Source organism: Poecilia reticulata, chromosome 5 (genome assembly GCF_904066995.2).
Source record: "Poecilia reticulata chromosome 5, P_reticulata-male-v2, whole genome shotgun sequence".
NCBI lineage: Eukaryota > Metazoa > Chordata > Actinopteri > Cyprinodontiformes > Poeciliidae > Poecilia > Poecilia reticulata.
Window position 1 is genome coordinate 8193004 of NC_088834.1, and position 24031 is coordinate 8217034.

At 36.9% G+C, this 24031-nt stretch overlaps 2 protein-coding genes across 4 annotated transcripts; one reads left to right on the forward strand and one right to left on the reverse strand.

Moving 5' to 3' along the window:
* Positions 1-346: 346 nt before the first annotated feature.
* Positions 347-7061, reverse strand: LOC103464805 (uncharacterized). 2 transcript variants are annotated; one of them, XM_008409171.3, is made up of 5 exons: positions 6819-7061; positions 6465-6703; positions 2498-2727; positions 1502-1637; positions 347-1425 (listed from the first exon to the last, which is right to left on the reverse strand). In XM_008409171.3, exons 2-5 carry the CDS (start codon positions 6669-6671, stop codon positions 706-708), a joined length of 1293 nt encoding a protein of 430 aa, XP_008407393.2. In that variant the 5' UTR covers positions 6672-6703; positions 6819-7061; the 3' UTR covers positions 347-705. The 2 variants fall into 2 exon arrangements, with proteins under 2 accessions (XP_008407393.2, XP_008407392.2); XM_008409170.3 differs by having other exon boundaries at positions 6465-7061.
* LOC103464804 (DDB1- and CUL4-associated factor 1-like) lies at positions 3174-23150 on the forward strand. Of its 2 annotated transcripts, none has more exons than XM_081606952.1 (30): positions 3174-3356; positions 4799-4995; positions 5119-5195; positions 5348-5421; positions 5659-5772; positions 8992-9129; positions 9252-9848; positions 10025-10126; positions 11027-11185; positions 11382-11561; positions 11745-11854; positions 12034-12133; positions 12497-12666; positions 12816-12940; positions 13045-13121; positions 13448-13594; positions 13723-13878; positions 14298-14933; positions 15614-15891; positions 15980-16178; positions 16420-16502; positions 16600-16684; positions 17524-17757; positions 18383-18476; positions 18549-18653; positions 18939-19012; positions 19255-19344; positions 19587-19739; positions 19965-20052; positions 20964-23150. In XM_081606952.1, exons 2-30 carry the CDS (start codon positions 4805-4807, stop codon positions 21029-21031), a joined length of 4704 nt encoding a protein of 1567 aa, XP_081463078.1. In that variant the 5' UTR covers positions 3174-3356; positions 4799-4804; the 3' UTR covers positions 21032-23150. The 2 variants fall into 2 exon arrangements, with proteins under 2 accessions (XP_081463078.1, XP_017160519.1); XM_017305030.2 differs by lacking the exon at positions 3174-3356 and adding an exon at positions 3476-3720.
* Positions 23151-24031: the final 881 nt, after the last annotated feature.

Genomic DNA, 24031 nt, shown 5'->3' on the forward strand with positions numbered 1-24031 from the left:
AATACAAAAAAATAAAAAAACAACTTTAATATCAAAGTGAAAAAATATTCCTCATCACTCGAGACACTCTCACAGCAATCAGGTGATATCCATTTCTCTCACTGTGAGACTACTAGCACCAATTGGACCACTGTTGAATTAGGTCAATCACTTTCAGGAAGTGAATATTTATGAAATAACTTATTTTATGCTACATATTTTTATTTATGATTGTTGATGACAAAACATGGTTTAAGAGATGAACTTTACAAATGATTTCAATTAACTTTGTACAGTATTTTTTATTCAGCTTTTTTGTAGCGTAATCTCAATGCACTTAAGACATGTATAGAATTTCTCTCAAATATCCAATTCAGCAATCAAAACTTTATTGAAATAAATCCAATGCATTTTAGTAGAATCATTTCACAATCTGCTTCAGATCCAAAACATAAAAACCAGTTTAACTGAAACAATAGTCAAACTTAGTGAAGCATGCAATGCCAAACTGTAAAACCGTATCCAACATAAAACATTTCTCAACATATTCAACGTATAGAATGAGTTCCAACTATCTTCCAAGAACTAATTTAGCAGCACATGAGAATCGGTTTTCTCGTCTGCTTTCGACTCAAATGACAGAAATGTATCTGCTGCAAGTAGTTTTTTTCACTGCTTTGTAGATCAAATCTTTGTGTACATTTTGTGGCTTAAGCCCACAGATCCTCAATGAACCCCTTTTTTAACTAAAGCAGTGTTCTGATAATTTGACAGCAAACATGAAACTACAAACAGCTGGTTAATGTTGTAGGCCTGTGACAGAGAGACAATGCCATGAAAAAGTTTATTCTGTTTTACCCTCCCAATGACTTGCTCCACATGCATCTTGAGTCTTGCTGTGGCCTGGTCTCCTGGGTGCTTGGACAGAAAAGAAAGGGGGTACACTTTACACTCACAACAATCCCTGATCAGGAAGCCCTTATTTACCATCACTGCCATGTCTTCGGTCAAGTTTTCAGCAATGCCAGAGCATTTGAATAGCTCGCTATTACTGAATGAACCTCTATATAGATCAGAGACGAATGTTACAGCACCGTGTGGAGCTATGCCAACCAAGGCTCTCATGGTGCAGAGGGATCTGTGAGTGGGGTTGATGTCCATCTGGGGAAGAGGTATTTGACACCTCAGCTCTGTACAGTCCAGGATCACATGAGTGTCAGGGAAATCCTTGAATTCCTCAGGAAGATAAGCTTGCACTTGCTGCTGTGTAAGCCAGATGCACTGAGACCCCAGAACAGTGAAAAGAAAATTTGTCCACGTTGCAATAACGAGGCTCACAATGGACTGGTGAGTGTTGAATCGAATTGCAAGGTCCCTTTCTTTCATACCAAGTGACAGAAAAATGAGGAACAGGAAGAACTCGTCAACAGGTTGAAGATGCTGCCTCTGTGAGGTTGAAATAAGAGAGAACGTGTTAAGAAGAGTACAACCCATGATGCTACCAGCAAACCCTTTGGCCTACCTTTAATGACGGTGCGGAGGTCATCATTTCTTCATTTCCCTTGGCAGCTAATTTAGCTCTTGACATCCTGATCATTTTATGAATCCAAGGCTCAATCAAAAACCAAAACGCCATCAAATGTTTGTAGCTTGGAAATCTATTTAAAAATGGAGACATGAATCATATCCTGTTATCACACCAATATCAAATGTAACTACTAAAGTAATTTATTTAGTTCTTTGGCTTTTCTATCCACAAGTAGTGAACCCTAGAACAGTTTCACATGTAGTAATGTAAAAAAAAAATCTTGACTGGGAATTTTATTTGAAAAACAAAATAAAATTGTCATGTATAGTTTTGAAATGAAATAAGTGTTTCAATTTATTTGAAATTGAAACAAATTTCAAACAAGTTCTAAATTTAACAGAATGTTATAACTTAACTTTCTGTTATAATGTTAAATTATAACAGAAGGTCATAATTTAAACATTCTGTTTAATTAACATTTAAACAGAATTAACATTTAAACATAATGTTTATAATTTAAACATTCTGTTTAAATTATAAACAGAATGTCATGCATTTGTGTTCAGTCCCCTTTAGTCAATATTTTGTAGAACCACCTTTAGCTGGCAGCTTCAAGCTTTTTGGTCTGGCTTATCAGTTCAGCTGTGTATACCTATTTTGTAACGATTGACTGAAACGTCCTGACATGCTCAAATCTTTGTCTAGCATTTTAAAATCTTAACATCTATTCTGTCTGGTGTGTTCCTTGATCTCCATGTTGCTGTGAGTTCACTGATGCTCTCTAACAAATGACTAAGGCCTTCACAGAACAGCTGAATTTATACTGAGATTAAATTCCACACATAGACTTTATTTACGAGACAAATGACCCAGCTTTTCTTGGTCGATACTGATTTTATAAGTCAAAAACTAAACTGTATTTATATTGTTTACTTTTTGACATCCTTCTCAGCTCAAAAAATACAAAGCTGAAACAAAAATTAGGTTTACCTTGTGTAAAACTGGATGTCGTCATCAGAGCCAGCAAACCGTTGTAAACAAAACTCTTGCTGAATAAATTGCTCCCAAATTTTCTTCCTCAGGTTCTTCACGTATTTGGACTGGTCTTCTGTTGCTGAGATTGACTTGTCCAATTCAGAAGAAAATGACCTTTTCTTTGCAGGGGGTCCAGGTATAAAGCAGTAGTTATGGTCCTTCTGTAAACTGTGCCATTCTTGTGCCTGTGGAGGAGGGGGTGGTTCTGTTTTACCTTCACAGATATTCCATTGAAACAATGTTGGTACAGCACCTTTAACCAGCCTCCGACCACCAGTTAGAGATGTTGGCTCTATGAGCTGATCGGAAGTGAAATGTCCGCTGCAAACTTTGGTGTGAGCGGTAACTGTGTAAGGATCACGCCGTATGTTTATCAGCCATTGTTTCCTCAAGTCGGAATCGGTAGGAAAAGAATGAAAACTATTACATTTGGAGGAAGCCGAACAAAACGGGACACAGCAATGTCTTTGGAATTGCTCTGTTTTGAATATTTTCTTGGGTATACTCATGCTGAATTAAATTTTTCTTCCGTGCTCGCAAGAGCTGCAAACCTCTCCGGATACATTGAGGACTACAAATCCCATGAGAACAATTCGTCTAATTTCGTCATCTAACGTCGACTGGTCGTTTGGTGACGTAGCGTACGTTCGCCGGGGAGAAGTTTGAAAATAAACGTGAAACTTTTTTCCCTTCTTAAATTTGTCAGACAGAGATTACTTTTTTATTACTTTCAAGCAAGCTTTTTTAGAAAACCAGTAAAGGAAGCGCTAACGAGTTAGACGAGCGACACGGAGCTGAGAAAGCCTATTCTCGTGTAAGTAATGCACAAAAACATGATGTTGCGTTGCTAGCTAAAGCTGTTACATGAGGCAACTGACTGTCAGTGTCAACATGCTGTTGGGGAGCTCGGAGACTCATTTAGGAGCTTATCTCTCCGTCACATGAACAGGAGATATTTATGCGGAGGACTCAGTGGGTGCAGCTTGAAATTATTGCTGTTAAATGAGTTTGGTACCAGCTAAGCCCAGTAACTGAAGCAGCAACAAATAAACCAGCTGTCCTGCAGCAGACAGGCCCACCTGTTGGTGCGGGTTTAAAACATTCACTGTTTTCATCTGTCACGACCTCTGACGGCTGTTGTCAAGATGAGGCCGCGACGATTCTCACGGCAGCTAAGGGTAAGTATTAAGGGGAAATCATGAGCAAAAGCAACGGGAAGATTCAACAGAAGCGCTTCTATTTGTAGTTCAGGTTCACGAATGAAGTTTACTGTGTTCACTGGGACCAGAAGTGACTGAAATTACTCAAAATTAGACAAATAATACGCACGTACTATTCTAAAGCATCAATCTCTATTTATTTATACAAATACATAGTCCAACACTTACTTTAATCTTTTAATAATTGTTTGAATTTTTAATCCAAACATGTTAAAAGTATTCACCTCTATTTAAGTATTTTAGATGCTATGTGATAAGTATGATGCATTGCAGCACATATAACATGGAATTTGCAAATCAATACCCAAAATTGAGATAATGATTTTAACATAATGAGCTCGTTTTAATTGTTTCCTCTTTTAGTTATGCATTTAATATGATAAAATAGCTAACGTATTGCTTTTTTATTAGTGTACTACATTGCAGTTTAATTTAAATAATTAGACATGCAAAAATGGATTGACAAATTATTTATTTATTGTGGCATATTTAGACCTTTATACTATATCTGACTTTATATATTTGCATTTTATTTGAATGTATTTCATGCTTTACTTCAGCATTTATCTTGATTATTCTAAGAAACTCTGTTAAGTTTTAGTTGTAAATTCCTGTTGCTCCCAAATATTAACAAAATTGGAAAAGAGTGAAAAAAAGTACATTTTCAGCTTCTCTGGTTTATTTTTAGGTGCTTTGAACATGCTCCACCCTTTATTTTGGATTCATACGACTGAGGCTAAAAGATAAAAACTCACACCAAAGCAGTTGGGGAAACACTAATCTAGAATAAACTACTTTTTCTGTTTGAGATATGTTATTTTTTTCCTTTTACATTTTATCAAAAGCTGTCCTTATTAGACTTTTATCATCTAATACAAATTTCTGTCTTTGTCTGAAGCTGATCTGAACCATTCCCCCCCCCCCTGATGATTACAATACATACAAGTCAAAAGCTATGATTGCACGATTTATTCGTCTCATCGCTTTATATAGAGTCAATATGGTGTCATTCCATCTTCTCCCCTGTTCTCTCCAGGGTGCAATGTCCTCCCAAGATGAAGATCCATCACCTGCCCTGTCTGCTGTGCTGTCTTCTGCATGGTCAGCCGCTTTATCGGCTGCCGTGGCCGTCGCCATGGCTGTGGACGCCAAAGCAGATCTCGCCAGACTGTTGGACGAGTGGGAAGAGACGCGGCAGGGAACCACAGAGCAACTGGTGTCCATCTTAACAAGGTCAGATCCTTTCTTTTTGTGCAGAGGTCATCATTTGCAGTTACTTCTTTTTGGAGAAGTAACTGCATGTAAACTTTTTTTTTCTTGCGCCAACATTTTATTGTATCCTACATTTTATTGTAGGATATCTGAGCTGATTGAACAGGAGACAGAAGAATATTACAAATCAGACCCTGATCCCTTTGATGATCGTCATCCAGGTGTGTGCACATTTTCAAACTTTGTGTGCTCCATGTTCAGTTTTTGTTTAAACTTCATTAAACCTCAAAAACATAGTTAGATTAGTTTAAGTGAGTTTAGTCTAAAACACTTTTGATCAGTTGTCGACTTCCTCTTGTGTGTAATCTTTCAGGACGAGCTGACCCAAACTGTATGCTGGGGCAACTGCTGAGGATGCTGTTTTTAAATGATGACTTCACTAATTCGGTAACCTTTACAGTTTGTATGTCTTATTCATTATGTGTGTACATTTCTTACTAATGCAATATGTCTATGAAGTGTGCATGTCCAACAAATTAGGATACATGTACATAATACGTTATAATTTAAATTCCAACTATTATCAATCATGTCAATCTAAAAATTTAAATATTCTCCATTTGAGAAGTGTTAGTTAAGGAAATTTGAATTGTTTTTTCCATAAGATTTTCCGGTATCTTGCAGCTTTTGGACACGTATATCATGAGCAGTCGAGACATTAGTCTCAACACAGCAGCATGTCGCCTCCTTCAGAACATTGTCCCAGGTCTGGACACGGCTGTCGTCTTTGAAGAAAAGGTACTTTTTACATTTATTCCTATTAGATCATACAGAGTGAAAGAGAAAGTTGGAGTTGGAGTAAAAGAGGACATTATTAACATCCCTTCTACTTATTAAACTTGTGTAAATATTCTTAAGTCTGAAATTGCATTTAAGACCTGTTTGGTATAAAATTCCCACATACTAGTGCTTTCCTATAAGCCGCTTGCCGTTGAAATTCACATTATTTCTGGATTTTAATCCTGCTCTAATGGGTGGACATTCGTGTTTTTTCCACAGGTTTTTGGTGTCTTAAACTGGAAGCCTGAGCTCTTGTAATATTTTTCAGGCTCTACACTTATTGATGAGATATCTTACTTCAGGTTGTAAAAGGGAGTCAAGTTTATTTCTAACATTAGACATTACTTTAAAACATTTATTTAAGATGTAAAAGCAATAAGGCAAAAATATTGTACGTAAGCCGTTTTTATATATTTAAATTAAACACAGTCAACATTCATCACACAGAGGACATGTTTACGCTGGAATGCATCTTGGGTAGATGAGGTACACCAGGTGCTATGACGCTAGCTCTGTACACACGGAACAGTATTTTTTATTTATTTATTTGATAAATGACAAGAGGAAATGAAAATGAGGCGGACCAAACTGATTTAGAGGAGAGAGCGAGATAGCGTAAAATATTAAATAAAGAAATAAATGTCACTTACCGTTGTCCGGTTCGTGAGCTGACGTACTGTACCAGTGGCGGTAGTTTCGCCAACATCTAGAGCTCCTAGCTTTGCAAGTCTCAGACCTTTTGCCCCGGGTTTTCCTACCGCTGCCGGGTGGTGTTGAGGCGCTTTGAAGGAAAAAATCGTTGGCACGGCATTCAGTTTTAGTTTGCGTGGGTAACGACCGCCCGTTAGCTCCTTCATTAATTGTGCACGTACAAATGACTCATAGTCCTCTGTAGAAAAGTGTTGAGAGCACAAATATGGGTTCTTAGGAAGATGTATTCTTCCAACGGCTCTTGCCCATTGCGCTCTAACTTTTTTTTCATTTGGGAAACGATGAAGACTCACTTGAGTATTTCGGTTCTTTTTTGTGTTATAATGACAACCTAAAGCGACGCAGTGTGGCATTGTCTAACTTTTCTTTACTCAAATGCAAAAACTCTTACTAGACTAGCCACACACAACTCACGGTACGTCCGCATGGTAACATGAGCCTTGACGACTTGCTTTGGTTTGTTCGTTGGCGCAAGTATGGTAAGCCGTTTAGCATAAAATCAGTTTCGCCTTACTATCGTTAATTACATTCTAGATAAGTGTTTCTCAACCCTGGTCCTCAAGGCACACTGCCCTGCATGTTTTAGGTATTTCCTTCCTTCAGCCCAGCTGATTTCAATTGATGACTGATTAACAGGGGTTTGTTGAACTGCAGTCAGCTGAATTAGGCTTATTAAAGCTGGGAAACCTCTAAAATATGTAGGTCCGTGTGCCTTGAGGACCAGAGTTGGGAAATCTAGATGTCCAAAATTGGGTTTTGTCTACAATTGGTGAAGTTTTAACTATCGGGAATGGTAATTTAATTACATTGTAAATAGTAAAATGAGCAATTCACAATATTTTCAATTAGATTTTGATGGACCAAAATGTTTTTCAACATATCACAAATGGTGTAACCAAATTCGTCATTTCAAGAATCCCATATTTATGATGACAATTTAAGATATTTTGAACTTAATTTTGATTAATCAAAATTAGATTTCTGAATTAAGAAATTGTATGCCTCTTGCTCTTCCACTAAGCTGTCCAAACAAATGCCTGCAGAATTTTGGGTGTCTGCAAATTACTGACTGTTCTGTACAACAGAAAATGCCACAGCATAGAAAGAACTCTCCTATGTTTTGAAAATAACAGTCTTTAAGCAGACACTAAACAAACTTTTCATTAAGACCACGTTTCTGTTTTTAAACATTTTTTATTGGTCTGATGTGTTCTAATTTCCAATGCCATGTTTTCATTAACTGTAAGTGGAAAATCATCATAATTAAGATAAAGGTTTTCAAACATCCATCTGTGCATTTAATCAAAAATAATGTGTTTCACCTAGTGATACAGTTCTTAAAATAAATTGACCTTTCAATAATTTTCATATGTATTGAATGAGTCTGTATCAGATGTTAGTAATTTATTGCAGCCTTCTTTAAATGGATCCTCCATACAACCTAATGGTAAAGTTGATATTTATATTAGTCAGAATGTACTAGAAGGCGTCACAGAGAGGTTCTTTTTTATAGTCAAAATTTTATTACAGATATCTGAATAAACTAATATGTTTAGTCATAAACCAATTTTAGATATCTGAAGTTCAAGTGTGGTGTGATAAAACCGCACTTATATTTCCGATAACAAAACTTTTTTTTTGACGTATCCGATTTTATGCTAAAAGGGCTTGCCATATTATGTCCGCCATGACCTACTCGCGTCATCGCGAGTAGGTCATTGCGCAAGTAAAAAAAAAAAGGTATTTGAAAAGTGTAATAAAGACGTAATTTAAAAAAATAATAATAATAATAATGAGTTTTTACGTATCACAAACAACTACTTTTAGGTTAATAGAAAAAAAAATTTGGCCAAAATGTTAGTTGAAACTAATAATTTTTTCCCTATAAAAAAGCGATTAAATTTTTGAACAGAACAGACATAAAAACATATGAAATATGAAAAACTTTATATGTATGGATAGGTCTCAAGCTGTTGAAAATATATTTTTTTTGTAGTGAAACTGGGGAAAAACAAGAATGTGTGTCTTTATTACATTTTTATAACGTAACATTTTAGGACTTGGGAGTAGAGTGCCAATTTTTAGAATTTTTATTTTAACTCTAATTGCTCCAAAATGAAGGTGTCCAGTTCATTTAAAGGTTGAGGTAAACACACATTAGACAATGCCACACTGCATCTCATTGGAGAAAAGAATGGCCATTTTATTTTTATTTGATTCATTTTATTGCAAGAAAATGAAATGTGTTAAATTACAAAATGCAATTCTTATATCCTTTGTCCTGAAGAAATTATGTGAACTTCTCAGCTTAAAGAGCTGATTTTAATAAGGGTGCACAGGGTCTTCATGTGTTGAGCAAAGAGTTATAATTATTTCTAGCAGTCAAAAAGAAAGAAACACATCTTTAACTTTTGATTAATTTAAGCAAAGCAGTCAGCTGTCAGTTTTGTTCTGTGTGGATTACAGGAAGGTCTGGTTGGGAAGTTGTTCACATGGGCCCGTGAAGCTCAGCGGCCATTATGCATCTATGCCACAGGCCTGCTGGCCAAAGCCATGAGCAACCAGGAAGTGGCCACGAGCCATAAAGAAGAAAACGCTCATCTGGTGGGTGTCACACCTCATTTGTAGAAAAATATTGGTTTATTTTTCATTAGCAGTGTTTACTTTAACCCAGCTTCATTAAAAAGCATATTTATTTTTGCAATTACTCTGCTCTCCATATCCAGGTACCCATGATGATCAAACGTTTACACGAGTTGCAGTCTGCAGAGCACACGAGTTGCTTCAGTCCCACCCACACTGCCCAGAATCTACCTCAAGACTCCCAAGACGAAGCTCCCCATATGTCAGGTGTCACAAAACATCAGCAAATCCAGACAAGATTTTCTGAGGAGGGGACAGAAGAAAAAAATGTTGCAGAGAGCAGCAGCTCGATTTCAAATGACAAATCTTCGGCCCAGAGAGACAGTGGTGGTAGCAGCAGCTCTGCTCGTCTTCTTCCACGTTTTGTGTACCAAGCTAGCCCACATCCGACTTCGAAGGAGAAGGACGACACTCAGGGAGGAGAAGAAGGAGGAGGAGGGACGAAACAGGTTGAGAATGGGAGGAAGACTAAACAGAAACTAAAGTTTACTACGTCCGCCAGCGGGACTGAGGACGAGGCCGAGGTGGCTGCTACCAGCGAGCAGACAAGCGGCAGCTCATCCTGGTCTGAGATGAGCTCCATTCTGATTGGCTCAGAGTACCGATTGTTGCCGCTGAGCCCAACCATGGAGCAGAGGCTCATCCTGCAGTATCTGACACCACTTGGAGATTACCAGGAGGTAAGAGTGGTGATGTGATGCTTACAGTTTTTATGCATTAAAATATAAAGTTGCTGTACCATTCCTTTAAAAATTATTTAAAAACAATTTGGGATCTATTGGTTATATTTGTCTTTTTAGACAGTTAAGTTTGTGAAACAAGTCTGCAATTAAAATTATCTTTTTGATTTCTGCAGCTGCTTGCAATCTTTATGAAAATGGACACTCGTTCGATGATGATGAACTACATCGACCTCAGGAAGACCAAAAATGTTCAGCTTACATTTGATGCCCTGTTGGTGAGATCATTTTCAAAAACACCGTGATGCAGTTTTTCTTTATAAATTTACAGGCTTTGATGTATTGTTTGTTATTTTGCGTTTGTTAAATTTGTTACTTTTTAATCTACTGTATTAATATCTTTGTTTATGTTTTAGAAGTTTATTTTAAAAGCAAGCCAAGAAAAGTACTGCTTAGTTGTTTAAAGAAAATGCCAAAGTCCACCCCAAATAAAAATTGTTTTGCTAATGTAATTTAATAAAAGAAAACATATTTTTGGACCTTGAATTCAAAAGTAAGGTATCATTTACTCTTCAGCCCCCTCCCCAGAGGGCGTCTGTCTGTCTGTGGAAGATAATTTCTACTTCTGTGGGTGGGGCTCGCTGTGTGGAGTTGCTCAGTAGTGAGGGACACCTGGAGATTCACATTAGTGCCCATCAAAGCTTGAAAACCTGACTCATCATCCTAGTCAACCACAGATGGAAAAAATATTGATTTCTTTTTCAATGAGTTTTGTTTGTTGCTTTTTACATTTTCTGGAATAGACCAACAATCTACAGACATTTTAGAATAAATCTCTGTAAATATTTTTACTGATATTTTTAAAAATGTAGTGACCATCAAACTAATCTCCTGTTTTATAGTAAATTACTGGTAAAATTTGTAAAACAGATTATTTTTCATGACAAGCCATGGTTATATAACATGAATACATAAAGCATAAGTAGTTGATTCAGTTTGTCTGAACAACTTGAATTCTTTGTAAAACATTTTTATCACTGCTTTAAAAAAGAGAGAGAGATGAGTAATATCTGGAAATAAAGAACAAAAATTACACAACGGAAAACACTTTGGAGACCTGTAAATGTGTAAGGTAGTGATTCCATAAATAAACATTGGTTGTTTTCCTGTCTCTTCAGTATCTCGCCTCACTTCTCCTTCATAAGAAGTTTGCGTCTGAGTTCATTGCTCATGGAGGAGTGCAGAAACTCCTGGAGATCCCGAGGCCATCCATGGCAGCGACAGCCGTTTCCCTCTGCCTCTACTACCTGGCGTACAATCAGGATGCAATGGAGAGGGTACAGTGAACATGAGCACCACATATGTTGACATGCAAGTCAGAAAGAGATCTTTAAATATTAGTTTTCAGCAAAATTCTAGGCAGTTAAAAAAAAAAAGATTTAACGCGATTATTTTTTTTAAGATGTTGGAATAATGTTTTCGTCTTGGTTGATCGTCCCCATCTTACCGCCTTGTTCTTCGTGTTCCCTCTAGGTGTGCATGTTCCCAGGGGATGTGCTGACAGACCTGGTGTCCTACGCTCTGTGGTTGTTGGAGTCCTCCCACGCTTCTGGCATCTGCCACGCCACCATGTTTTTCTCCATTTCTTTTTCATTCAGGGTGGTGTTGCAGCTCTTTGACCAGCTGGATGGTCTACGCAGGCTGGTCAATCTGGTTAGTACTTTTCTCTGATGGTGCAGTTGTTTCTAAATTAATACATTATCTTTGACTAAAGTTCCGTTGGAATTTCGGAATCATGTTTTTTTTTTTTTTTTCCAGAAAAGAAATGTGAAATTCTTCCCGATACTCTGAAACTGAAACCTCCTTTTCCTTTAGTAACTTTCTTTCTCCTTGTAGATCAGCACTTTGGAGATCCTTAACACAGACAACGATGCACCACTGATGAATGAAGACCAGGTGTTCTCCAACAGACAGACGGCTAAGCACACCTGCATGGCGCTGCGCAGGTATGGTGATATTAAATGCACATTCAGATAAAAAAACAATAAACTTATTTAGAATAAGTGAAATTGAATATGTTGTGTTTCAGAGTAAAACCTTTTTTTTATGCTGTGTCTATTCATTCAGCCTGCATCAGTTTATTGTACCATACATTGAATATTGTATCATCAATCTGGTTGTGAAGGTACTTCGAGGCTCACCTTGCAGTGAAGACAGAACAAATGAAGCAGTCTTTGCATACTTCAGAAAGCGGCACCATCATCCCTCAGCAGCCACCTTACAAGGTACAAACAGTTTCTTCAGTGTGAACTAGCAGTTTGTCTTTAAATCCAAAATCAAAATGAAAGACAGTCATTTTCTGTCCGTTTGGATATTAATGAGTTCTCTCCTCTTTAATATAATGGCAGATTACATTATATTAACATCACATCTGTTGTTTACAACATATGGGTGAGATCCCTCAGGCAGATGTTTGTGCATTGTTTGAATTAGGATATTGCAACATGAATATACCTATTTTTCTGTTTCTGTCATAACTTATTTTTTTAAATTCCATTTTCTATGCGGTGCCTTGAACTTTTTCAAATCTTCAGTACATCTCAGCGCATTGTGAATTTATGTTTAGCTTCATAATTCACTGTTTCCAGGCATATGCAAACACTAGAGAGCAAATAATTGAGATGATGGAGTTTCTCATCGAGTGTGGACCTCCTGAAGGCCCCTGGGAGCCAGTTCAAGTCTTCTGCAAGTTGTCCTGTATTCCTTTAATGCTGCAGCTCATATCTGCAGCCTGTGACTGGAAGACCTACTATGGCAGGTAATCTGACTCGCCGGTAGGAATAATATGAGCTGAGACGAGTTTTAAGAAAAAGAGATGTAGCAGAAAGATAAATGGCAGCAGCGAAGGAACTAACTGCCTTCTTCTTTTCTTTCCTTTCTTTCATCTGGTGGTGTTTTTCTCTCCAGGAGCGACATAGTTCGCTTTGCTTTGGACATCCTGGCTATCCTGACAGTTGTTCCTAAAGTCCAGTTAGTGCTGGCTGATACCGTGGAAGTTATCGATGAAAACAGGTCCCCTGTTCCAACTGTAGGTCTGTAAAACGTCTCTGCTTTAACACCAATTTTAGACAAGAGAAGTTCATGGATTTTCATCTCAGGATTTTGTGTGCCTCTGTGTATTGTGTTTTTTGTGTAGGTATGAGCATCATTCTGGGTGTTGCTGAAGGTGAAGTGTTTCCCAATGATGCTGAGATTCAGAAGTCTGCTTTGCAAGTAAGCTTGGCTCACTGGATTTTTCTATTTGTTCACTGTTTAAACTAAAATTAATTAACATAAAGGTAAGAGCATGCTGAATCCTTTTATTTTTGAGAACTTGTCATGCAACCTTCAGAGACAGCTTTAGTTTGGATGAAAATGATAGCTCTGATTTTTTCTCTTATCTTTTATTTATTATGTATTATTTTTACAGATATAAAACATATATAAGTTCACATTGTCTTGCCCAGGTTTCAGAATCACGTCAGAAAGCATCATCTCCTGCAGCTGTTTTAGTTGTTTGTTTTCTCCCAGTCTGATCATGTTCTTCATGTTTACCTCAGGTCATAATAAACTGTGTGTGCGCTCCGGACCAGAGCCTCAGTGCTTTTGCTGTCGCCCCCCTCAGGCAACCCCAGCAGCCTCCTCCCACCCACAACAGGGTGCTGGCCCACATGTGGCAAGTGGTGCAGAATAATAACGGCATAAAGGTAGGCTGTCTCAAACATGGTATTCAAAATGCCTTTGCTTGTTTTGATGAAACTATATGCTGCATATTTTATCAAACAGAATTCCTCATCATTCCAGAGATCATACTTTGCCCCTCTCCTGGCTGCAGGTGCTACTGTCTCTGCTGTCGGTGAAGGTTCCCATCACAGATGCAGACCTGATCCGAGCGCTGGCCTGTAAGGCTCTGGTTGGACTCTCTCGTAGCACCGCCATCAGACAGATCATCAGCAAGTTGCCGCTGTTCGCCAGCGGTCACATTCAGCAGGTGACAATAACACCTTCAATCAAAACTCCTATCAAAAAAATTCAGTTTTTCTCTCACAAACTTAAAATATTTCATATTTAACACAAAAAAACTTAAAACTATTCTCAGTAGGACTACACAATTATTGTTTTTTTGTTTGCTATCTCTACAAGTGTATTCCATGTTGCAAAATTCTACAGATTTTTATCACATGACCAAAAATATATTGCTTAAAACTTTCCTCATCTTGTTTTGTGAAAATTTCAGAGAAAATTTTAACTTTTTTAAACTTGTTTTATTTTTTTTAATAATGTGGGATTTCTCACTCAAACTACAACTTTTTTTTTCAAAGGTTATCAGAAAAAAAAAATCTTGTTACGATGGAAAATATTAAGAGTTTTCAGACAAAATCATTCATGTTTTTGTTTTCTCCTTCCCAGCTCATGAAGGAGCCGGTGTTGCAGGACAAACGGAGCGAACATGTCTGCTTCTGTCGCTACGCCGCCAAACTGACGGAGCGAGTGTCGGGCAAGCCCCTCATCATGGGCGCGGAGGTCTCGCTGTCTCGCCTGCAGAAAGCCAACGTTGTCGCTCAGACTCGCATCACGTTTTCTGAGAAGGAATTGCTCATTTTGATTAGGAACCACCTTGTTGCTAAAGGACTACATGACACAGCAAATACCCTCGTCAAAGAGGCAAACCTACCTGCAGGATCTCTCTTTCCAAACTCCACCTCCTCAGGTGTCACTCCTACATCCTCCGCTTCCAAATCTAGGACTTGTCGGTTTGCTGGTGGTGTTACAGCTCGTGTTGCTGCCAATATTGGGCCCTCTCCCTTATCCTCAGGTAATTCAGCGCCCTCTACCCCCTCCGCTTCCCGTTCTTCTGCCATTCCTCACTCGTCCGGTTCAATGGTGTCTACCTCAGCGGCTCCCAACACGCCTCCTCATCCTGGGCAAAGCTCACATCTTGTTGGGCGAATTTTGTTCTCTCGGGAACGACCAGGGGGCAACTGCAGCTCGGGGAAAAAACTGCGTGCACTTAGACAGAAGTCTGACCATGGTGCTTTCATACAGGTCAGTCGAACCTTTTGTTTCAATTCATAAAACTTCTGCAATGTGCTAGTAATAATTGCATGACTGTAATGCCATATTTTCCATTTAATTAATTGTGATAATTTTTGAACAATATGGTAGACATCTGATAATTGAGTTATTTTTGCTCTTCTATGATAGAGATGACAGTCATGTTTCAGACCTGTCAAGAAAAAAATTCTTTATTTTTATTTTCTCTCTTATGCTTGAACCTTTGCTTATTGAAATGAATGAATTGTGAATAGAAATCTCACTTCTCAACAAAAGGCTTTATATCTTGTACCAAATTTCATTTTTCTAAAATTACTAAAGTTATTTTCAGTGGCCGGTTACTTTGCAAAACTGGCGCTAAGGCAATTACATTTTCAAATGACTCCACCTTCAGAATTGATAGGCATGTGATGGTGAACATTTGTGATAAGTTTCATGCTTGTATCATCAGCAGAGCAATTTTTTACACCAGTCGTCCAGACTATTTGCAATTTTGTTGTTGTATCAAATTAGGGCCCCAATCTTCTTTGCAGTTGTGCTGTTAACTTGAAGCATATCAGTTTCTTGACATCAATTTTTGTTTCATTATTGTTTTGATCTAGATGACTGATTTCTCTATAAATCAGCAATCTAGAACACTGATTTCATAAACGTTTCTTTCTTTGAAACAGACCCCAGCTATGAAAAAGCAGCTGGAGCGTCACATGCCTTCTCCGCCGACCCTTGACAGCATCATTACAGAGTACCTGAGAGAACAACACGCCCGCTGTTCGAATCCTGTCACCACCTGTCCACCTTTTTCCCTTTTTAACCCTCACCGCTGCCCAGAGTCCAAACAGAGGCGACAGGCTTCACCCAACTTCACCGCCCGTCTGGGGAGCAGGATGCTGTATCCGAAGTACCGGGGTGTGGACAGAGGAAGTCTGGATAGACAGCTAATATTCAGCAGGTAAGAAATAACAGCTGTCTTTTTAAAAGCTCGAACGTAAGCTTGATTTTTTTTCTCTGACTCTGTTTCGTCTGTTTTTCCTCCTCAGGTTTCGCCCCTTGTCAGTTTTCCGTGAAAACAGTGGAGGCGATAGCAGTTTCACCTGTTGTGCCTTTTCGGCACGCGAGCGCTTCCTGATGCTGGGAACGTGCTCCGGTCACCTCAAGCTTTACAACATCTTCTCCGGAGAGGAGGCGGCCGACTACACCTGCCACGGATCGGCCATCTCTCACATCGAGCCTTCCCGGGTGGGAAAACTAATTTTAAATCTCAAGTTTGATTAGTTGGGTCCAAAACACACTGAGAACAGTTTGGCATTTAGAGAAAAAGCAGCTTAGGTTTAAGAAAATGGTTTGATTTCAAACCATTTGCTTGATTAATAATAAGCAACTTGAGTTGTTTAACTTATGCAGACTAGCTTTTAGATTTCTTCTATTAATTTCTAAACATTTTTGGGTTGAAATTGATCCTTTTCTCCTCATTTCACAGGACGGTAACTTTGTTCTTACCTCTGCTTCGTGGAGCGTCCCTCTGTCAGCTCTCTGGAGTATGGACAGCATCTTTACCATGAAGTAAAAAATATTGCACATGGCGGTTTTCATTTTAATCAATGGTAATAAAGCATTATATCATGTATTGTTAAATATCACATATGTCATCTATCCCCAGGAACTCCTTTGGAGAAGATCACTACGTTGAATTCAGCAAACTCTGTCAGGACAGAGTGATTGGCACTAAGGACCAGGTTGCACATGTACGTATCACATTGACTTTCTGTTGGTGCTCACTATATCATTAAGAATATTTTATTTTTTTGATGTCAGATATAATGTATATAGTAAATATTTATACCTTCAGAGTTTTGGATGACTCCTTCAAATGTCATAATTTGTAAGGTAGTTTAAGCTTGAGGTTAAACTACATGAAACTATATTCATTTTAGTACATCAGGCGTTTTCGTAATCTAATGAAAGCAATATAAAGTATTATATTCTGATCCATTGGGGATTTCTAATGAAAGCAATATAAAGTATTATATTCTGATCCATTGGGGATTTCTAATGAAAAGCAATTTATTTCAGATAAACATTAAAATGAAAATAGTAACTTAATAATTATAAAAACAGTCATCTGGAGCTGCTTTTCTTAATTTGTCATGGTAAAGGTCATACTAAGACCTATTAGGCAATGATTTAATTAATAGAAAAATTACTGTAATGATTCAGACGTGAAAATATTAAATCATCAAATACTTTGTCATATACAGGCAAGTTAGTTTGCTTCTGGTCCAAAACTCACAAAGCAACAAATCTAGAGAGCAACAACAAAGACTAACATGCTAATTTTTATCTTTAGTTACTGACTTAAATTGAAAGCTTTGATGATGTCATGCCGTTATCATTTATTTGTGGCTCTGTGAACAATAACATATTGTGCGTTTTTTTTAACCCATCACCTTATCTTTTGGTTTGTTTTATCTCTTTTCTTTCTTTCTTTTACAATGGACCCTTCTTGTGTCTTGAATTAAGACTGATTGATTTAATGATTGATTGATTTATATTTAGACTGTTGTTTCTGACTTCCTTACTCCAGATCTACGACATACAGACAGGTCAGGAGATCCTGACCCTGAATGACCCCGCATTGGCCAACAATTACAAGAGGAACTGTGCCACCTTCAACCCCACTGACGACCTGGTGTTAAACGATGGGGTGTTGTGGGATGTGCGAGCGTCACGGGCCATCCACAAGTTCGACAAGTTCAACATGAACCTCAGCGGGGTTTTCCATCCAAACGGCCTGGAGGTCATCATAAACACTGAGATTGTATCCTTTCTAAATGTAATAACCGTTGGAGTTTAGCCCCTTGGAAAGTGAAAGTAAAAAGGAAAAAGAAATGATGTTTGCTGTCCTCCTTGGTACAACTATACCAAGGAGGACAGGTTGGTTTCAAGCGTCAGTGCAGTCCTTAGCAGTGAGTTCTAAGCAAAGAGAACTGGAACACAGTGAATAAAAAGCAGATTGGTGCTTTTTGCCACTAGTGGACCAAAGGTCAGGTGTTCTTATTCTTCCCCTGTTAGTCAGTATAAATTTCCTCCGCTATTGTCTTTGTGCCATGTGTGAGTGACATTTAGGTCACTCACACAGAACTGGATGCTGATAGCTTCCTTTCACTTTGAAGACAAAAGGGGAAAGTTGTGTGGGTTTTCATATTAATGTCCAGCAAGAAGCTTTGGTGATGTTGAGGAAAAATAATTTTTACCTTATCGGCAGGTGTGAGCTTTAATCCATAATATTTTCCTTGCAGCTTTGCACACATTTTCCTTTCCCATTGCTTTCTAAACTCTTTGCAAAAAGATGACCCTTAAGAACATTTTATTTCCTGTGAGATCAATGTTTTGTAGTTGTTGTTGGGTTTGCTGTTGTTGTCGACCTTGACTGCAGGTTTCAGTGGGACCTGAGGACGTTCCACCTGCTGCACACTGTTCCTGCTCTGGATCAGTGCCGGGTGGTCTTTAACAGCAATGGCACCATAATGTATGGAGGTATGGGTCTGACTCTTAATTTGGCTGTACATAACGCTTCATGTTATGACTGACCTCCCTTCTCTTGAACAGCGATGCTGCAAGCTGATGATGAGCATGACGTCATGGATCAGCAGGTGACGAGTCCCTTCGGTTCATCTTTCAGAACATTTGATGCCACGGACTACAAGCCTATTGGTTGGTTGACTTTACCTTTATTCTGTAATGTCTCAAATTGTTTTCACCTCCTGTTTTTACAGTTTCAAAAAGCATTGTGCAACAATTATTTGATATCTGTCTCATCTGTGTCTTGGTAACAATAAAAGTTGAGGCTTTAAATGTTATAAAATTAAAAAAAAATGCCCCTTGTTATTTATTCAGCTTGGTTTGTGATACCTTAGTCTGCTAGTGGTTGCTGAAAGTAACTGAGCTCCTGCTTCAGATTGTGATTGTAACGTTTGGTCTTGATTTAATTTTAAACAGCCACACTGGATGTGAAGAGGAACATCTTTGATCTGTGCACTGATACCAAAGACCACTACCTGGCTGTCATAGAGGTACTTGATTTAAGTTATTTTTAAAATCTCATCTCATTGGTGTTTATTTGGGTGTAGTTTTATGTTCAGGTTGTTCTGTTTATTTTAACAGTAAAGCAAATCTGTAGCATAGACAACTTAACTGATTGCAAATCAAAATGATAATGACAATACTCTGCTTTTTCACTTTTACCATAGGAGATCGTTAGGATTTTTTACTTGTGCTCTTTGTATAATGAAGTTTTTGCACATTTTCTCTGTAGAACCAGGATGCGGTGACCATAGATACTGTATGTCGTCTTTATGAAGTTGGACGACAGAAATTGGCAGAAGAAGGAGATGATGATGATCAAGTAAGATTCATAAAATTTGAACGAAACATTTTATTTTCTTCTGTAGTCTTTCTTGATATTTTTTTCTTGTTTAATTTATTTTCTTATGCATTTTTTATATTTATTTTTACAGTCCTTGTCAGAATTTTTGGTTTGAGGGATCAGCATAGACGGTTAAATCACAGCTGCTCATCAATCTGACATCTAATGTGCCTTAAATTGTGGTTTGAATAGTTTCTTTACTGCATTTCTGTGTTTTCCAGGATGAAGATCAGAATAATGATTCCTCAGACACAGACGACGATGAAGATGACGACGATGATGATGACATGGATATAGAGCCCCTCATTGAAGAACTTGCAAATGAAGAAGAACAGGAGGACCAGGATCAAGCTGACTTGCCTGCAGATGACGCGGTATCTGATCATTTCATATTTCCACATTTGAATCATTACAGTTATTTTTCTCTTAATAAACATGTCGAAAGTGGACAGCGATATAAGAAACTTATAAGAAGCTGTTTTAAAATATATGGTTTTAACTTCAGCAACATGTACGCATGTTTTCATACTATTATTAAAAATGTATATTTAGGCAGAATGGTTTTTCTTTTCTAAATGTTGCTTTTTGTTTTTCTTCAGATTGAGGCTCTTCTTGGTAGTACTAGTGGAGAAGATGGTGATGATGATACTGATCATGACTCTGAAGCTTTAGACCATGCATTATCATGTAAGTAATGATGCCCATCTGTTGTTAAATTAACCTGATTACAATAGTTTTTATTATAAATTGCACCTGTTCTAAAAATGTGCACTAAGAAAAGATTGCTAAGAACTTTAGACTGTGAAATGTATAAGACAAATTAATTGCAACTTAATAAACCTATCTGCTTTATGAAAAATGAGTGACAAATACCAGTTCTGGTATATATATATATATATATATATATATATATATATATATATATATATATAAATTATTATTATTATTATTTTTTTTTTATTGGTATGTTTTATTTACAGTGGATGCAATAAGAGATCTTTAAAAATTGTTTCCCATTCAACTTGTTTGTGTAACACAGACCCACCATAAGTATGAAATTGACTATATATGCAGAGATACATAGTTCGTTTCAAAGTCCCATTTTAAAATCTCTTTTGGCATTTTTAGTGAGCCCAACTAAACGTTGTAATTTTGTGAAATTAAATTAGTTTTAGTTTTACTGTTTTAACCATCATCTATGTTTTTCTCAATTCAAAATTGAAGTTAATAAAGTTATCTCACATTTTGTAGCAAAAATGTAAAGCCTCGATTTTAGGAGACAACACAATGAAAGTAAAGCTTGACATTGATGCATTTAATGTACCTTTTATTCCGACTCCATCTGTAGAGTTTTGTATAATTTACATGTCCAACTTTTGAGTTTCCTTGTTTTATCAGAGAAATTAGTTGACATTTGAAAAGGTCCATTTTGAGTATTGTTATGACATAATGCAATGGGATAACCGTTGCATAGGAAATGATTGGTGAGGCATGAAAATCATTAAAACCTATTGTTATAAATGTTTTTTTTTTTTCAATTATGATTTTAAATGAATTGTGCCTACATATGTTGCCTGCTTTGTGTTGTCATGTTTTAGGGTTTGGAGAAGAATCAGATGATGACGACCCTGACATGTTTGGATCCTTGCCTGACTTATGGTTTTAATGATGTAAGAGTTGACGCTCCGCCCGCAGAGAATGTGAATCCCTCTTAGAGAAAATGGTAGCAAAAATGTAAAGTTTTCATAAAAGGATCTTGACTGGCCATTCATTTTTCATTTCTTGTCCCTGTTGAGTGATTTTAAAAGATTTGGAAATATATATATTGCTTTTGTGGCTTTTCCATTGGCTGAAGATATAGCGCATATATTTTTTCACCTCTAATTTCTACCAACATATGCAGCAAAACCACAAATAGACCCAGTTATGAGAGCCTGGGGAGAAAATACAAAATTGGGAACAAATTACAAAAAAAATGTTTTTTTTTCCTTGAGAAATTCTGGATATTTTTCACCTTTTTGATTTGGACTTGTTTTTATTGGATAGTAACTGAAGAGCATTTTTTTATTATTAAAAATTTCCTGCAGAAATGTTTTGATTTGCCAGGAAACAAAACATATTGATCCTGATGTCATCAGCTGATATAATAGTAATCTTATATGCACATAAAAAGCTTATTTTCTCAAAGATGTGTCTCACTTGGGTGTTTGTTGATGTTTTATTCAAAACATCAACAAAAATAATTTGTTCATGTGGGTGAACATCAGAAATTTTAATATGTAGTCGTGAAGCCAGAGGTAGGATCCTAACAATGTGAAAGCTAATGTCTTGTCACGCAGCAGAATGCAATTCAGGAAAAACATTTGATAGAGAAAGGTAAATTAAGTTTGTCTGGTGATAAAGATCCAGTGTTGATCCTTATGGTGATCAAATGGTTAAAAATATGTAATTACTATTAACTTTTCCTTGATGGGGAACTTGCTAACAAACCAAATATTACCTCTATCACATTTCCGTTCTTATTTATTCCAACAATTGGAAAATGAGTTTCAGTAAGCTACATGACCCAATTTCTCCACCAGATGGCAGTACATCCCACACTTGAGTTGACAAAAATATTTTCTAACCCATTACATTTCACGGTTTATTGTTTTTTAAATACTGTTTAATTTTAAGTTGATGTTTTATTGTTTTGTAGGTTTCCCAAGGATAGGCTTAGGAAATGTTTTTTTTATTGATTATGTTGGTGTGTCTTTGTTGAATTTTACATTTAAGCAAAAATGATGTCGTTTTTTTATTTTGTTTTTGTTTTTTTTTTGTCTCTCAGAGCCCTCAGGTAACTGGAAGCAATAAGCATATGAGTGTAAAGACCGATCAAGCTGGTTAGATGATTACAAGTGTACAAATGTTTTCTATATATTTAATTAGAACAAAAATTATTTTGAGGTCACATATGTTATTGTGTTGTCTCCAGTAGAATGTCTGTTTTGTTATTTATGAGCCAAAAATATTTTTGATATTATCAGAAGATAATGTTGCTGGCAAAAGAAAATAGCTTTACAGTCTTTTACACATTCAACCTGTAAAGACTGAAAAAAATGTCAAATAATTCAAATGCTTCCTTACTTAAAGGAATTCACTTTAAAACAATGTTACTGTCAGTTTTAGTGTAGTTTTATATGACAGTCTGTTTTCCGCATTAAACAATCTTTTTACTTTTGTACTCATACTTTCAATTGGCCTTTTGTTGGGGGATAAAAAGTGGAAAAACTGTCATGATTACGGGTCTGTAAGAGTGCCAGTAGTTTACACAGCATAGAACGATAATGTGATTTAAAATATGCAAATCCTTGAAACCTTTTGTACTGTTTTCAGCCTGTTGCGTTCAACTTGTGAAACTGCATAAAACAATTGGCAATAACACGGGCGCATTCTGAATTATTTGGTTTTTACATCAATCTTTTTCATGATCTTTATTAATTGGGACAAATTGTTTTGGATTCACAGCTGCAGTTAGCAACTGGCAGCTCTGGTCTTATCTCTCTATATATATATGTTTCAAGTCTAGTTTTTGACCGAATGAATGTACAGTATAGTGATGCCTCAGAGCATTTTCATCACTGATGACTTGAATTGATGGTTTAAAATTTGGTTTGAAAACTTAGATCCAAATTAGAGCCTGTATAATTTTTTCTGCTTGATAAAAGTCTGTAAATTAGTTGGATATATTTGTGTATTTACATCTATTGTTTGATTCTTTGTAAATTAAAAACTATTCTATGCAACTTATTGTTATACTGACATGGTCTAAATTTATGATCATTGTGGTGAGGCACTTATTTATTTATTTTTGCCAATAATAAATCAAACCTTTGTAATACACATTTGCAATCACTTTACCATGTGTAGGATCACCTGATGAGTGATGGGAAACATTTTGTGCTGGAATCTTTGCTTTGTGATTAGTCACTTATTATCATTATCAGTTCACCAGTGCATCATCTGGTTAGAACTATGTTGACGTGACGAGGGAGGTGATGTGGGTCAAAGTTTGTGTTAAAAGTTAGCTGCATACATGCAAAGCAAAAATGTAAAAAAAGGGAAACCGAAAATTAAGTGCATTTTTTTCAGTGTTGGCATTGAAACAGTCATAGCATGTTTTTACTCAGTCTTTTCCTCGAGAACACGGATCTGCAACCCTTGACTGAAAGTGATAAAAAGAACCAAATCATGTTTTTAAATACAGATGCAATAATGGTTCTAATCAAGAGTCTGTTTGTTTGAATGCCTGTGAATACATGCCAAATATGACCTTTTTAAGTAATTTTTTAAAATTTAATAAACACATTTCTGGAATGTTCTCCTTAAAATATCCACACACCAGCCAGAAAGATATAATTGTCTAATGTACTGGAAGTTTCTCTCACTAAAAACTTAAACAGTAGTGTTTTAAAACAATGCTGGATTTTGTTTTATCCTCGATTGTGTAACGTCAAAAACACATTTCCAGTTTCACCTATTGTGGTGGAGTGAACCCCACCTGATAAGGTCACAACGTCTGGGAACTGACTCAGGGTAGAGCTGAGATAGATCAAGAATGCCTTCTTGATCTATCTATCATCTATCCATCACCACTAGAGTTCTGCCAACCAGTCCTTTACACTTT

Excerpts from the sequence above, each read along its gene's own strand:
- LOC103464804 (XM_017305030.2), top strand. The coding sequence starts at position 3,688 with ATGAGGCCGCGACGATTCTCACGGCAGCTAAGG. Across the intron at positions 10,127-11,026 it reads TTACATTTGATGCCCTGTTG|TATCTCGCCTCACTTCTCCT; the intron begins GTGAGATCATTT and ends CTGTCTCTTCAG. Across the intron at positions 16,685-17,523 it reads CTAAGGACCAGGTTGCACAT|ATCTACGACATACAGACAGG; the intron begins GTACGTATCACA and ends TCCTTACTCCAG.
- LOC103464805 (XM_008409170.3), bottom strand. The coding sequence starts at position 6,878 with ATGCCACACTGCGTCGCTTTAGGTTGTCATTATAACACAAAAAAGAAC. Across the intron at positions 2,728-6,464 it reads AGCTCACGAACCGGACAACG|GCACAAGAATGGCACAGTTT; the intron begins GTAAGTGACATT and ends CCTCCTCCACAG. Across the intron at positions 1,638-2,497 it reads GACATCCAGTTTTACACAAG|ATTTCCAAGCTACAAACATT; the intron begins GTAAACCTAATT and ends ATTTTTAAATAG.